This window comes from Hydractinia symbiolongicarpus, chromosome 11, assembly GCF_029227915.1.
Source record: "Hydractinia symbiolongicarpus strain clone_291-10 chromosome 11, HSymV2.1, whole genome shotgun sequence".
NCBI classification, from domain to species: domain Eukaryota; kingdom Metazoa; phylum Cnidaria; class Hydrozoa; order Anthoathecata; family Hydractiniidae; genus Hydractinia; species Hydractinia symbiolongicarpus.
In genome coordinates this window covers 12,595,316-12,611,603 of record NC_079885.1, presented here as the reverse complement: position 1 = coordinate 12,611,603, position 16,288 = coordinate 12,595,316, and the positions used below count along the sequence as shown (strand labels likewise).

The 16,288-nt window shown below is 31.3% G+C and overlaps 1 protein-coding gene across 1 annotated transcript; it reads right to left on the bottom strand.

Moving 5' to 3' along the window:
- Nucleotides 1-995: 995 nt before the first annotated feature.
- LOC130614102 (glutathione synthetase-like) lies at nucleotides 996-15,303 on the bottom strand. Its single transcript, XM_057435502.1, has 12 exons — nucleotides 14,981-15,303; nucleotides 12,449-12,524; nucleotides 10,953-11,128; nucleotides 9,943-9,991; nucleotides 8,871-8,944; nucleotides 8,290-8,370; nucleotides 7,863-7,964; nucleotides 7,434-7,503; nucleotides 6,793-6,984; nucleotides 5,875-5,956; nucleotides 1,489-1,681; nucleotides 996-1,237 (listed from the first exon to the last, which is right to left on the bottom strand). Exons 1-12 carry the CDS (start codon nucleotides 15,241-15,243, stop codon nucleotides 1,114-1,116), a joined length of 1,482 nt encoding a protein of 493 aa, XP_057291485.1. The 5' UTR covers nucleotides 15,244-15,303; the 3' UTR covers nucleotides 996-1,113.
- Nucleotides 15,304-16,288: the final 985 nt, after the last annotated feature.

Below are 16,288 nucleotides of genomic sequence, written 5' to 3'. Positions count from 1 at the left end.
CCGACGATTATTTTAGCTGTTTTTACATGGACGAAAAATTTATTTATTTCTTATTCATCTTTAACCAGCGTCGTCTTTATTTATCATGTTTGACGTTAAGGCCCGTTTCCACTCTGGGAAATTCTCCGTGGACAGGGAAAATTTCCACGGAATTTTTTCTACCGGCATTTCCACAACGAAGTTGAAGTTTCATCACTACTAGTGTTGTTTGCCATTTTGTTTGTTTACTCTACATCTAGCAATTTCAGCTACCATTTTTGTCCAATTTAAGTCGATTTGATTGGTTGAAAATATTTTTTCCGCCGTAAAGAAAAAAAAGTTGAAAATTTTTAACTTTTATTTTTGTTCCAACTTTTCCAGCGACAAAAAGAACCACCTCTGTTTTGATATACTGCGCATGTGCAATTCGGAAATTTTGACTTTGACATTCGTTTCAATTACGTGTTTTCTTCTTTTATGTTGTCCATTTCGACGTCATTAGAGGTGTCCCTCTTATTGCAAGATTCTATAATTCATTTTTAAAATTAGGACTTTCTTTTGACTATTTTATGCGAAAAAAAATCACAATTTTTAAATTTAACAAAAAACTTCTTCTGCCAATGAAAATTTTCGTCATCTAGTAAAAAGATCGTCATATTAAACCGCAGGATCTTTCACCGTATATCATTTTACGCGAGAAATAAAGAAGATAGAGATTAGCATACTTTAAGCAGTTTATGGCAGCCTTGGCCAGAGAAGAAGAGCGTAAGGCCCGTACCAAGGTGGGTAGGACAAAAATATCATGATATTACTGTACATAAATTCACTCCATTTCTTACAAAGTTAAATTGAATAGTAAAAGGATGAAGGATGTACAAATAACAATTAAAACTAGATGTCTTTCCAAGCGCGTAAAATGTGTAAAATTTTGTTCGTTTGAAAAGAAAAAGCAAAAGGGACTAAGGATCTGTATGTAAGATAGTTTCAACAAGGCAAGCAATTCGTGAGATAAAATAGAAAATATACACTATAGGGAAAATTGTTAGTGACAGGAAATACAGTAATATTTATAAAAAACAGAACATAAAAATCTATATTAATAGTAAATTGGATAAAATCAAAAAAGTTCTTTCGTTATATTAAGTATGGAGTGTCAAGAACAGCTCTTCCTGCAGCTACGCCGCCATCTTTATGTTCGATATCTTTCGTTCTTAATAAATGACCACTTGCTTTGTTAAAGATCTCCTTTTCTCCGTCGCTGTAAGAGAGATTGATATTTTTTCATACAGTTTTTATTTCTTTGAACTTACCTAGTTGTCGTAATTGCATTTATGTCAGAAGTTATTATTCCCCACGTTAAAGCGAAGATACCAAAAGTTATCATTTCGTTAGACCACGAAGGAAAAAAAAGGTTAGACACGAAAATACACACGAGGTATCTATTCTTGAAGCGCGTACGAAGACCTACTCCTATGTTGAACTGATGATGTAAACAGTGTTCACACGTACCTGATAAAAACGCCAAACACACCAAGCTCGGTAACAGTATCAGCTAATGAAGGTTTATCATGGTCAACGTGAACAATGTAATTCTTAACGATAGGTGGCTGCACGCGCTCCATTAAAATGTATTGACTTCTCTCTACAGGATCCGTAATTCGTTTCAACTCTGTTACCATATCATTGTCATACATATTGTTACCTAAAATTAAAAAAAAAACAGTTTAATTGGGGAATTGAATTCAAGAGCAATGTCTGCTAAACTGAAACTTATTAAACTTATCAAGTGAGGATGCCGAAACTTTGTTGAAAGAGAACTCGATTTTTTTGGAACAGAAATGACTTCTGGAACTAACATTTGTAATGCCAGGGGTGGATTCACACATTGGTAAAACGCAGCACTCGCCTAAGGAAAAATTTAGTCTCCCCACGCTTTCTAGAATCGTTACAACTAGGTTCCGTTTTCACTTTGCTTTTTCATATTATGTTGTAGCAGTATCTCCCTCACGGTGATTTGCCGTGTCTGTAAGATTTTTCCTAGTGCTACGGTACCGATTTAATATTGTCCTATTTCATACTTCAGGCCTGTTCCAAGTGCCCCATCTTAAGACTGGCCAGGCCAATCTTCTGACAGTGACAAATGGGTAGCCAGTCTTAAGACTGGACTGCCCAATCTATAGACATACATGTCCAATCTTAGAACAATTGTGGAAAACAAAGAGAACAGTGACAATTTTAGGACTGTACCTCTTAAAAGGAACTTTAAATTGAAACTTTTCTTGGCAAATCAAAAGGCGAAAAAATTATACCATTTATATAAAAATGTGGATAAAAAAAATTGAAACTATTTAACCATATATGGCTGACTATCGCTAGCTGGCTAGCTAGCTAAACTTCTCATTCAAAATGAAGTTAACAGCTAACGATTTATCTGATTCTTTATATATAAACCTTTTTTTTAAAAAATTTGGTCAATACGAGCTGTATATAAATGCCAAATATATAAACATGCTGGCTATAGCGAAATAGCTAGGATTTTTACTATGCACAAAAACTGGCCTGGTCAATTTAACAGTTTTTTGTTTTTCGTTTTTTGTTTATCATATATCCCAAATATGATGTTTTAATGTGCCTGAGAATGGTTGTTGGGTCTTGCAAACAACAGAGCTTGTGTGGCACATCCCTTCTTTAAAATTTAAAAGGCGTCTAACATGGTCTCCTACCCAATCTTGCTATCTTAAGACCGGGCAAGGCATTTTTATGTCCAAAGATTGGGCAGTGTCCTAAGATTGGGCAGAACAACTCCATAGGCTACCGTAAAATTTGGTAAAGTCGGCGAGAAGCACTTCTCGCCGACTGGGGAGTTCTTTTCGCCGACTTTGGGTAAATTTATGGCAGTTTTCTATAGGCCGACAGAAAGTCCACCTTACAAGGACAATATTGTTTATTTTAATCGCTGACTTTTTGACAAAAAAAAATAGTAGCATTAACTCGATGACTACGCTTTCAGGTACACCTGTTTACTTTTAATTCCATTGATTTTATAGTAAGATACACAATTGCTTTCTATTGCTCTGCTAGCTAGCAAGTGTAAACATGAAACTCTTTATAGTTTCACTTTCAACAAATTTGAAAAAGTTTTGTGTCAAATTCAAAAGAGCTTTATGTTGTCTTGGGTTTTTTTTATTTAAGTAACAAGACATTTTATAACATCACAATAAATCGAATAGCTAGCTAGCTGGTTACTTTTTGTAGCTGGTAAAGGTTTAATGTATATAAGAATTTGTTGACTTTGTAACAAATTTGTATGTTTACTTTTGTAGATTCAAAGCTTCTGGCAGTAGACACTTTCCAAACGATTTTTAACATGTCACAAGGCCAAGGAAAAGAACACTAGTTTTGGGAGGAAGACTTTGACTTTATAATGGTGCTAATTATATACAATTCGAATAAGAAAAAGGCATGGCTTTATTTAATGGGTGAAATGACAAAGGTTTTTCACATTTTCACTAAAGAAGTTGTCAAGCTGATAGACATGGAAAATGTATGTGGTTCTACCAATATGGCGAAAATGAGTTAGCATATACACTTATTACAACCCTATCCAGATGGACACAAAAATGTGTAATAATGTAGTTAACGATATCTGTTCTTGAATGATTTTGTTTTGGTAAAAATTTCAAGTATTTATAATAATTATTACATAACAGCTAAAAGGTATTTTCAAGTTTGATTCGACATTTTAAAAGTCTGAGCCAAAAATGGTTACCAAAAAATAAAAACAGTGTTTTTCTTGCTATTAGGCTAATAGGGCTAAATATTTTTTGACTTAATGTTACGCTAAATCAGTGTTCATTCTTTCATTTTTGTAGGTTATTGTGTTGTAAGAGTGTTTTTAATTAGCTATATAATCTTGTCATTTTTATTTTATTGTATTTATCTGTTGTTGTTTATGTTGTTGTTACTATGATCTAAAACAATACAAATAAAGCCTATTTACATATGTATTTTTGTGTTGTTGTTTTTGCTTATTTTCCTTTCAGGACCTCCTCTTTCATGTTATTAAATGTTTTGAATTGATTAAATATGAAAATTCTTTATTAGTCTTATATACTGTTTTGCATTACCGAATTATAAGAATTATGTCTTCTTAACTCAATCTACTTTCCGAAAATTTATAGATTACTTGCCAATGTTTACTATTATTATATTCACCCATAACTTGCAAAAAAATTTTTTGCATGGAGAAGAAAGAAGAAGTTTTGCTAGCTAGCTAATTTTAGCCTTAATTTTTCTGAAAACATTATTTGGCTTTCATTTAAAAATTTTATGATTGTTTTTTTTCAAAAACATGTAAGAAATGGACTTGTAAAGGTCCTGTCTGCTGCATTTTGGAATGCTAAAATATGTAAATAAACTAAAGCCTCTGGGACTTCCCCCCAGACCCCACTTGGGGGGCTTACAGCGTCCCCCAAGGCCCCCAACTGATTTAACACGCGCAATTTTTGCTAAGCAAAAATTGCGCGGTGGCTTCGCTTTGCTTCGCAAATCTGCCTAAGGAGAAAAAAAATCTAGTATCCGACCCTGAATGCCATAACTTTAGCGCACATTTAATTAAAATTATTTACCCAGGATAGCTTTCCTAATTCCTATTGATACTGCTTTCAACGCGGATGCTGCGAAGAGGATTCTATGATAGCGCTATTAACGACTGACGACAAACACGCTTGTAATGTAGAGAATGTACACCGCGTTGGTGTTCACATCATTGATTCCGCCAGCGAAGGCGGAATCTCTAAAATCGCCTGAAGAGATAGAGAGATAGATAGAGACAGCGCAGCTAGGCTGGACGCACGAAACTTATCCAGGCTAAAGCCTGAATCCTCGTTTTGACAGATTTTTTTCTGAGAACGAGGCCAAAATGAGTTTTAAGCCAATCCTAACAGTGCAACAAATTGTTTTATTATCCAATGATTAATATTTTATTTTAAAGTTTATATGCTATCGAAAGTTAAAGCTCGTGCAGTGTAGCATAATGAAGGTCATCTTATAATGCGCCATCTTTGATGTTATTAACGTCATTTCCCTCTGTACAATTTTGCAAGCACGTAGACTAAAGCTATATTCAACAGAACTAATTAATTAATTATTCATGGTTTTTAATTTAAAGAGGAATTTTATAGCTATAAAATCGTGACAAGTGTTTTATAAAAGAAAATGATTATGTGAAAAAAATTTGCTGCCACCTTTAAAGATATTTTCCAAGCTATTTTTCAGAGAAAAAGAGAAAATAGATAAATTTTCAGCTTTACCGTTGTTCTTATTTTGTTTTTATTGTTCATCAATTTTCAGGTTTATTATTTTTTTTTCCTAAATTGTTCTTATAGAGAAATGAAGTTTATGTAAGTTAAGTTAGCTATGATTTACAGTTACAATAATAATCAAAAATTGAATTTAAAATTTTTAGATAATACAATGATTTTGTTCCCCCATATTACTCAGTCCTCTTCAAAGTTCAGTACTTTTTCAGATTATTGCTAATTACGGAAATCTTTAAGCCGCAGGGCTTCTTGTTCAAATTTAATTTTTTGTGAAATTTAGAGTGAAATTTGAATGTTGAATATGAAAATATTCTTGTGTAACTGTTATGTATTTTTAAATATAATAAAGAACTATAGAATGTTTTCGCTGTCAAACAACTTAAATAAATTGTTTTTTGCACCTTGTTCTTCTCCCATTGCCATCGAAAATTATGGTGGATTAAATCTGGTGAATCACAAAAACGACGTATCAACTTTTGAAATATTCGCGAGTTTAATTTGCCTGAAAAAGCCTGAAATTTACGAAAGATCTCCCGCAAAAGTATCTTCACTAAAAACATAAAAGGTCACTCACCTCCTCCTTCTCTCTGCGGCTTTAAAACATATCTTGAAGGAACATTTAAAGCCATCTCTGCTGCAGCATCGCCATCAGCTCCCTGAAGATGACAACAATACAACGTATTCCAACCAATTTGAGGTTACATTCACACAAAACTTTATATTTAAAACAATTATGTCAAAATAAACGCGACACAGAAAATGCATTTTAACCATATAGACTACGCGTTTTTAGATCGAAGCATAATCGAAGCATCGCAGACACGTCTAATTTATCAGGTTACTTTCTTTCAACCTTCTTCCCCTTAAAAAAATCCTAATCAAGAAAATGTATACGATCGTGTACTTTTGACGAATAGTTACAGAGATATTAGGGTTTGGAGGTATTTTGATGCATCATTAATCCATCGGTTCCGAAACAGATGGATTGACCAAGCTTTAGGAAATTACTCCCATTTTGGTCCCAGGTGGTACTCAGGAGATGACGTCAGTTATTTCCATTCGTTTCCAAGTTATTTGGCTTCAAACTAAAAGTGCACTGCAATGGCTTAACCAACTTTCATAACTAAGTTAGTCTTTGTAATCACTTTTTTCGAATTTGCACATTCTTTAGGAAAAAACATCTCCTTTGGAAAGCGGAATTTTGGCCTGGTTCGGTATTTTCAGTCACAGACAACTGTATCCGTATTTTGTTAGTATTGTTTGGTGATGTCAATGTGTCTGGGTAACTCTGGGGCCGGAGATATTCTTAACATAAGCTTGTTTTTCCCTATTGCACCTTTACATGCATATGAGAAGAACAACTTAATCAGCCATACTTAAATAAGGTTTTAAGGCAACAGATACTCAATCTACATGGAAGTTGAAATATTTTCCGCGAACAACGTGACAGATGCTCGAAATTAGAATTTGATATTAACAGAACTGAACTTACAGGATCTAATGTATACAAACCAGCAAATGTTCTTCTGATTCTTTTAACAGCTTCTGCGTCTTGAATAAACCTTTCTACCATACCAGGTGCTGCAAATACTTGCTGAATTTTCTTCGTTCCGACCAATTGCTCAGCCATGTTTGGACATTTTGGTACAGTAGATCTTTCAATCATTAATCTTCCCTTCCATGCCTACATTAAATAAAATTAGAACACCTGCGTGATCAATCAAGATCCCTTGTCTAAAGTTACCATTTATTTATTTTTGATTAGCTGCCCCTATTGACCACATAGACAGGGTTTATCGTTTCGTCATACCTTGCGGCCTTCTGTCCAAGTAACATTAAATGTTCTGTTACAGCCAAGCACACACTGGATTAGTAAAGATGACTTTAATAGGAGTAAACAAGTATTATTTCCACAAACATTAAAAGTGGACTTTATTTGTTCACAGTTATTAACTTTTAAAATTCCACTTACAGCCGTAAACATTTGATGTAAGCATAATTTGGAATGGAGGCTCCTGTTGAGTTAACTCAGTATTGTTGACACATTCAGTATTGCATATCTCTGCTTATATTTTTCTAGCTTGAATATAGCCTAGTTTTCTCACTTTTGGTTTATTTACACACCATACATACCTCTTCGCATTGGAAATGGCTTGGAGCGTATCCTGCTCGAAAATAACACAATGCTACTTCTTTCTTTTCACTAAAAATAATTTAAAAAATAATTATTATATAAGTTAACAGTATTCTTATGGCAGTATTTCAACACTGCTAAATGTTTTTAGATAATTTCGGAAATTTTGTAAAAACTTTATTGTGGTTATGTTAGACACTTCCGAAAGTGCAATTAAAACTGAGAACCTTATTACAATAACTTCAACTTTAACTTATCTCTAATTTTAATCCTATTTTCTCTCAAATTCCATGTTTTCCTTAAATTTCATGTTTTCCTTAAATTTCATGTTTTCTCCCTCAAATTTCATGTTTTTCAGTATTAGTGTAGCTAAAGCAATGTGATACTTTTTAATCAGATGAATGGTAAAAACACACAAAAAAACTTACAAAATTAGGCTTCCATCTTCATTTAGTTTACCATTTTCATAAATTTGCTCCAAGCAACGAAATAAAACAGGAACATGCTTCTTTATACCAAGTCTAGTAATACTAAAACGAAATTTAAATATTCATATATGAATTTCAGTTCTAATGTTCTATATGGGAAGCAGGTATTAGTGCTAATTAATAGAAATTACGATAATAATTGGTATTATGTGTGTATAATCTTAAAATTATGTACACATAATACCAATTATTATCGTAACATCAGCTCCCAACTTTATTACATTTTTTAGTGACTGTCAAACATGAATTCCACATTCAGACAAAAAGCCATCTGTGAAATAACATAATAAAAATGAAATAAGAAACAGCTGATTTGATAGAAATAAAGGTCAAAATTGAAAAAAAAAATTAAAATAGGAATTCATACCTATCGTGAAAACTATATTCCAACGTTTTCTGATCAAATCTGTTTGAGTCACCTTTTTCGACTACAAATATAATAACAGCACTAAAGGTAAAAATATTATTGAGAAGTTTTATGAGAAAAATCTTATACAAATTAAGAGAACATTGCACAGATTAACGTTTGTTGTAACTGTTAGTTATTGAGACAGTATTAAGATTTCAATTTCTTAAAAGGTGATCAATGCTGGAATACAAAACTTCATTTTTAGATTTGCAGAGCAAAAGAAACAAAAAAGTTTTCGAAATAATAAAGAAACAATATGTGTTAGCATTTATGGTAACATACTGTTAGTTATAATCTAGCCTTCAACATTTCATTTGATTTTCATTCATCGGTTACAGAAATGCAATTAAAGCAAAAATGAACGACACGAAGTATACAGAATTCAGTTTTTTCAATTCAAATTGCTTTGGAGGAATATTGTACTTGTACACATGTATTATACTAAGTGCTAAAAAAATCTTAAGGGTTACATTGCACAAAACTTTATCACATGTGTAACATGTGACCAATTTACAGTTGATGAACAGCATTCCACTCACTCCTCATTTCCATACAGCTGCCATAGTTTTGCCATACCATCTGCAAGATTCTCAAGTGTTGTGTTAGTAGCAACCTGTTAGAAACAAAATATCATTTTTTAAAGTTCATAGTAAGTTAAAAAGGCATTTTTACCTAATTTGGTAAGTGTAATTTTATTTTCATTGTTCGACAATTAATTTGGTAAGTGTAATTTTATTTTCATTATTCGACAATTAATTTGGTAAGTGTAATTTTATTTTCATTGTTCGACAATTAATTTGGTAAGTGTAATTTTATTTTCATTATTCGACAATTAATTTGGTAAGTGTAATTTTATTTTCATTATTCGACAATTAATTTGGTAAGTGTAATTCTATTTTTATTGTTTGACAATTAATTTGGAAAGTGTAATTTTATTTTTATTGTTCGACAATTAATTTGGTAAGTGTAATTTTATTTTCATTATTCGACAATTAATTTGGTAAGTGTAATTTTATTTTCATTATTCGACAATTAATTTGGTAAGTGTAATTCTATTTTTATTGTTTGACAATTAATTTGGAAAGTGTAATTTTATTTTTATTGTTCGACAATTAATTTGGAAAGTGTAATTCTATTTTTATTGTTTGACAATTAATTTGGTAAGTGTAATTCTATTTTTATTGTTCGACAATTAATTTGGTAAGTGTAATTCTATTTTTATTGTTCGTCAATTAATTTGGTAAGTGTAATTCTATTTTTATTGTTCGACAATTAATTTGGTAAGTATAATTCTATTTTTATTGTTCGACAATTAATTTGGAAAGTGTAATTCTATTTTTATTGTTGACAATTAATTTGGAAAGTGTAATTCTATTTTTATTGTTCGACAATTAATTTGGAAAGTGTAATTCTATTTTTATTGTTTGACAATTAATTTGGTAAGTGTAATTCTATTTTTATTGTTCGACAATTAATTTGGTAAGTGTAATTCTATTTTTATTGTTGACAATTAATTTGGAAAGTGTAATTCAAATGTGATGTGTCAGGTGTTGAAAATACATAATGCTAAGTTATAGTGAGTAATTCTTGAAATTTTTTATAATCTGGTACCTGATCCTTTTTATAAGGGCAATTCTGGCCAATAACATCAGCCATATATCTATAAACAATACATAAAACTAATATAAAGCAAAGTGGATATGAATTTGAAAAGTACAGCAAACCCTAGTAAACGATCAGTAGTGAAACAATGAATCAAACAAAGTTTATAATTATTAATATATTATATTCTATCTAGCTGTGTGTGAATATTTTTTTTCAAATTTTTGTATGTATAGCTTAAAATTGGTGATAATTACTTTTACAATGAAAATGCATAATAAAAACAGAAATTAATGAGAAATTTAACGGGTCATTGCATCATATCCCAATTTTGCATATGTGCTACGTAAGTTGGGAGCGATTCTTTTTTAGTAGGCATAAAAAAAAGAATTTAAAATATGGCTCTGTTAAGCGTTTCCCATTTCAGTTTCTCAAATATGTCCATTAGTACGTAGTTATAAGTTTACTGTTTCACTAATACTTTCTCCTCACAAGGGTTACATGTCAAATAAAAGATGACATCTTTTAAATTACATGACATAATGAGATTTAATTTCTCAGATTTTTCTGAGAGCTTTTTAAAACAAGCTTACACATAAATATATAGAAATTACTAACTGGGACTAGTGGCCGTGTGGAGGGAAACTGAGATGGTGATAGTATTTGAATTAGGTTCTTCAACTGTTTCTGTGAAAGAATGTATTTGTCATACATACCTGGTATAATATCTGCCCTTTTATGTAACATGATTGTCTCGAAGATATATATTGACTTTCCTTTTTTAACAGGAAAACAAGTGTATCTAGCTTCACCATTTACATGGTGCAGGGGGTAAAATAATTAAATTTGTTCACACATTTATGTCCACCATCTGATATTAAAATGTGCTATTTTTGTGTATGACAAAGGTTTTACTGGTAATAAATTCAATATCAATATTTAATGCAACTACTTTAGGACTTTCTTTCAATTTTTTCACATTTTCTTCATGTCTTATATAATTAACACAATGAACACACCTATGTAGCTTTTCAACTTTTGAGTCCAATCCACCAAATGATGCAGCAATCATGTTGACTTCAATTTGTTTAATTTCATATGGACGAATTTCTTCTAAAGTATGCCCATTAACAACGACATCTTTTTTGGTTTCATCAACCATGTAATCAGAGCGTATAATATTGAAGTTGAACTTCTAGATTTGTTAAAAAAGTGAAAAAAGCCTGATCGTTGCCATATACATGGTAAGCTGGTACTTAACTTTGGGGCAATATTTGGATGATAATAAGACAATGATAACTCAAAGATAGTAATAGTATTTTTTTTTTTTTTTTTTGTAAAAACTATGAAAAAGGTTAGCGTCTTTTATTCTTCTGAAAATAAAAATGGATGAAGCCATTTTGTGCACAATGTAGTACCTCACTAAAGTAATGCTTGATATTACATATTTATTTGTGCATATAATTTTAGAACCCAATATATTTAGCAATATGGATACATGCTTGTTTACAATAGAAACTGTGACAATATGTGTAAAAGAAATTTCTTGGCAACCAAAAGCTTCTCTTAATTTAAACTTTTTTGCCCAGTAAATCATTTAGGCAAAACTTTTAACGAGAAATAGTATGTCGTCTTGGTGTGCAGTACTATAATGCTAGTGGTTGCAGCCATTCAAAGAAATTGTTGTGAACAATTAACAGCATTTCAGACTGTACTCGAAAAAGGCACTGGTTTAAAATTTCTAAAATAAATATTTGTCTGCCTAAGTGGATTCTTTTAAGACTACTATTGTATATCTTAATTTAATTTGCTTTTCTTGGTTACAAACTTTACATTGATGTGTGTGGAATTATTAGTGTTCACTTGTTTGACTACAGAGTGTATTTGTTTCTTTCTGTGTTGTTTTTCTGTGAAATATTGTTTCTCTCTACACATAATTTTTTCTGCTTTCTCAGGTGGCTAGCTTTCAGTGTTTACAACAAAATTTATTAATACCATATTTGCAAAATTTTACAATCATTTTTTGTTTATAGCTACCCATACAAAGAGCATGCTTTTGGATAGTTTTAATTTCTTGCTATTTTGGGTATATATACAATCAGAATTGTTTAAAAATATGCAAAGACCTACTTGGACAACATAACTAAGCATGCAGCAAGTATCAAAAGAAGTTTAGGGTATATGCTAAATGTAAAATAAAAAAATCAAAAGACCTTACATGTTGTATTTTATTGTGAGTGTTTCTAAATTCCTGGAAACAATGCACATAACGCCTTTTATAATTTTCTTTCAAGAATAGTTTTCTGCAGATTGTCAGGATATAGGTATACTCAAAAGATTTTTAATTCAAATGGAATTTAAACTCATTCTGCCAATATGTTACTTATTTAAGCTACATCCGTTTTTTTTTGCATTTTTATTCCTGCATTTTTTCAAAAGATTTAAGTGTTTTAAAAACACAATTTTAGTGACACCCATTTTTTTCATTACTTACAGGCTTTATGTCAATACTTACAGGTTTTATTCCTTCTTTTCTGACTTGATCGTAAATCTCATATTGTCGCTTTGTAAATTCATCGTGAACAATAACACTAAAAGAAAGTGAAACAATTTGTTTCGTCAATATTTGCCACGCATATGCCAGTGGATGGGGAAGTTTATTTCAGTTGGCTACATGCACCACAATTAATGTAGCAACCTTGTGACCAGTCTCTCCAATAAATTGAATTAATTTAGAATTGATTTGGTTTGTGTTAGCAGTTTTTTCTTTGGGAATAACAAAAATATCTGAAATTTCAATTGGACCGAAGTGACAAGATAGATAATATTGAATAAAACTTTTTTTAAAAAAAAACTACCCTCATGATTTTGTTTTGCCATTTTTTGATTTTTTCTCAAAAAAACAACACAATTTTATACTATCGGGAATCAAATGGTTGATAGCATATTTACTTGATATAAAAAATATATTATATAAGGCAAACACAAAGAAAGTTAAAAAATATAAATTAACCTTTTTTGTTTAAAAATTGAAAATATGTAATTTAGATTTTGTACACATACAGATGTTCTATGAACAAAAAAACTAAATTTGAAAACAAGTTAAAATAATTAAAAAAGTTATTATATATTTTCGCTATTTATGTCTACATATTCACCATATTCACAGGATGGGCTTAAATTTAAAAGGTTGCAAAAGAATTTAGTTGAAATGCTTGTGCACTCTTTCTTTCTAATTTCCACTATGCTTATATTACTCACTCTTTTAAATGTGAATAATATGTTAGAAAACCCCAGTCCAGGGGACAGAAAGAGTTTAAATGAGCTAAGAAGCAGGTTAGGTATCGTAGCATTAAAGATGTTATCCGGATAAGAAGATTGAGTTAGTTGGGACACTTGGTAAGAATGCAGGAGGATAGTTGGGTAGGAAAGTTTAGAGACTTGATACTTTTTGGGGCAAAGCCCAGAGGCAGACGGAGAAAGAGTTGGGAGGAGGTAATAAGGACAGACTTTTATGTTACAAAAATGACTAATTGATAAGAGTCACACTTATTAGTCGAAGACCATTCTGGAGGAGGCTTAATGCAAAGGAACTTGAGTTTAGATCTAACTAAGTTCAGATAAGATTGGAAGGTTTTTAATTTACCCCTTCCAACCCATGCTAGCATAGAAAACGAATGTTAAGCCGAGAATGATGATGATGACGAAAACAGCCATGTGACAAGTTCTGCTTAAAATTTTCATTATAGTGTAAATATAATTGGTTGTAAAATTTTTATACTTGTGAGCCTTAGTTCCTGAGATATTAATGGTCAAAGTAGTCCTACGGTTGCTACCTATACAGTGTTGATTAGTACTTTCTGTTTGATGAAATACTAACCTGTGTGACGTAAGTCTGCAGGGATGTAAACAAACGCATTCTAAATGAATGAAGCAAGGGAATGCTAAACTGTGCCTCTTGTGATTGTCTAAGAGTAATTTTATTCATTATGTTTTGAAATAAATACCTATATATATCAGAATAAAATGTTTCACTGTTATAGATATATAGTTTTAGAGTTTTAGACATGAATTATCACTTAGAAAACATAAGTATTACATGTACTCAACTTTATTAAAAAAAAATTTTCTTGTGTTATTTTTGTATCAAAAGGTCTTAAAAGACAGCAGGTGCTTCTTTTAATTTGCTTGACTTTAAAATAAAACTTCAAATAATAATGCTCAGTAAAGTGCAATGGAAGTGATTTTGTGATAGCAAAACAAAGCAAAAACAGTCTCAAAGTTTCTCTTTGTTTACCTACTTTTACATGTTAGAAAAGGAAAAAAAAGGAAAAATGTTTATGTCATGTTGTTTTTGGGATATGTAAAAACATACATTTATTTTTCTCGATGTTCCTCTACTGTTTAAGGTAGAAGGTACAGTGACTTCAATATATGGAGACAAAATTAGCATATAATTATTCTCAAGATATTTAGCTCTCTAAGGATGTTTTTTTTCATTTACACTTAAGAGTCTGAAAGAAAATGTATAGGATTGTATGCTTTTGATGCTTAGTTGAAGAAATAATTGGATTTTGATGATGTCATAAACCTATCTGTTCCAAAATAGGTGAGTTGACAGGGCTTTCAGAAATTGGTCCCATTTTTGTCTCAGATGGACAGATACCTGCGCATCACCAACCCATGATGATGCTATTTGGCCTCAAACTCATAACTGCCCTACATTCATTAATTTATGCTATTGGTGTTAAATTAATGTTATTTACATTATCAGTTTATGAGACAATTTTTTCAGCTACATGTTGGAAACAGATGTATTACTGTATTATTATAAGATAAAAATATACCATAAATTCTATAAGAAAAAAAAACCATTAACCTTCAGAGTTATCCCTAAAATGTCTAAACCAGGCCTCGAAAGCTTAGCAGAAAGAATTATTGCATTACTGTGTTGTTTTCAATAAATTGTTTTCTAACAATTTTTCTTATTTCCATAGGCAGTGAAGAATAGTTTCTTAGACTTGACAAATTTCCAGAGTTTAATTACCTTTTTAATGAACTGTGTATAAATTCATGATCCAGACTTGCTCTGTGAACTAGAGTGTGGAAATCCTTTTGAACCATCATTGCCTCATCATATAAATAGGTAGGAAATGGTGTTGGAAAAAGCATAAAGGGTGCAAAATTTGTTAGATGTTTATGCTTTCCATTCCTCATCACAATGCCATGGATAGTTGCCCAATCTGTTGCGTCTTGGGCAATTTGAGTGATGTCATCTTTATTCAATTTTGTGTTTTTATACATCTCCATTTTGCTGTACAAAACTAAAAGATATAAACTTAAAAAAAATGTGACAAAATTATAGCGAAAACATGAATAGAGGAAATACAGGGCATGATAAGGAAATATAAAAACAAAACAGCTCCAAAAATTGATGTGTTTTTCCCTGCACTAGCAGCAAAAAATTATGGTTACATCAAAAAGCCTTACAGGAACGATACAAATAATATCTTTGTTTTAATATATTCTCATGTACTTTAATAAAGCATTTCAAGCTTCTAGAATATGACCTATAGCTACTAAACATTACACAGTAGCTAAACATATGGAATTTCATTGCATTTTTGTTGCCCTGAAAGTTAACAATTGGCTTAGGCTTGTTGCTATCTACAATTAACAATACTAAGATTTGCTTGAACATCATTAATATTAAGAATCTACAGGTGCGTGTATATGACACGTTTGATGCACAGAACAATATATTTTGAAAATCATCATAGATATAGCTAGCAACAGGTGCAGTTAAGCATTAAAAATAGAGTCTATTCATATGGAAAGTATTCAAATTATAAGAATACTAGCTACATAAAGATATTTTCGCACAAAAAATTGCTAGCTCTAGGATATCAGGATATAGGATAGGATATCATCTAACCAGCAGGAAAAAATCGGCGGGAAAAATCGAATGTGAAACCAAAATATGCAACCTGAAAATAACAAGATAAAATTATGAATTCTCCTCCGTAGAGTTTTAAAGTTAAACAACTCCAACCTCGATCCCAGGGCCTGTAGCGTTTTTGATATGAGGATGAAACGCGTCTCCTGGGGGCGAGATTTTTTTCTACGGAGTATAAGCTGAAGCCAAAATACATTCTCGTCCCCAGAGCTCATTGAGATACTCACAAAGCTCTGGGAGCGAGAGAATAACAATCTCCATTTTGTCGCATTAGATCAATTGATCGCTTACCGTCCTTTTTTTTACACGATCAAATTTATCGAATTCTATCAAATTTGATCACGTATCACCTTTTTTTACACGATCAAGTTTATCGAATTTGACAAATTGGATTCCACA

Coding starts and splice junctions, on each gene's coding strand:
- LOC130614102 (XM_057435502.1), bottom strand. CDS start 15,243: ATGGAGATGTATAAAAACACAAAATTGAATAAAGATGACATCACTCAA. Junction 8,945..9,942: donor GCCCTTATAAAAAGGATCAG/GTACCAGATTAT, acceptor TGTTTCTAACAG/GTTGCTACTAACACAACACT. Junction 5,957..6,792: donor GTTTGTATACATTAGATCCT/GTAAGTTCAGTT, acceptor TGTCATCTTCAG/GGAGCTGATGGCGATGCTGC.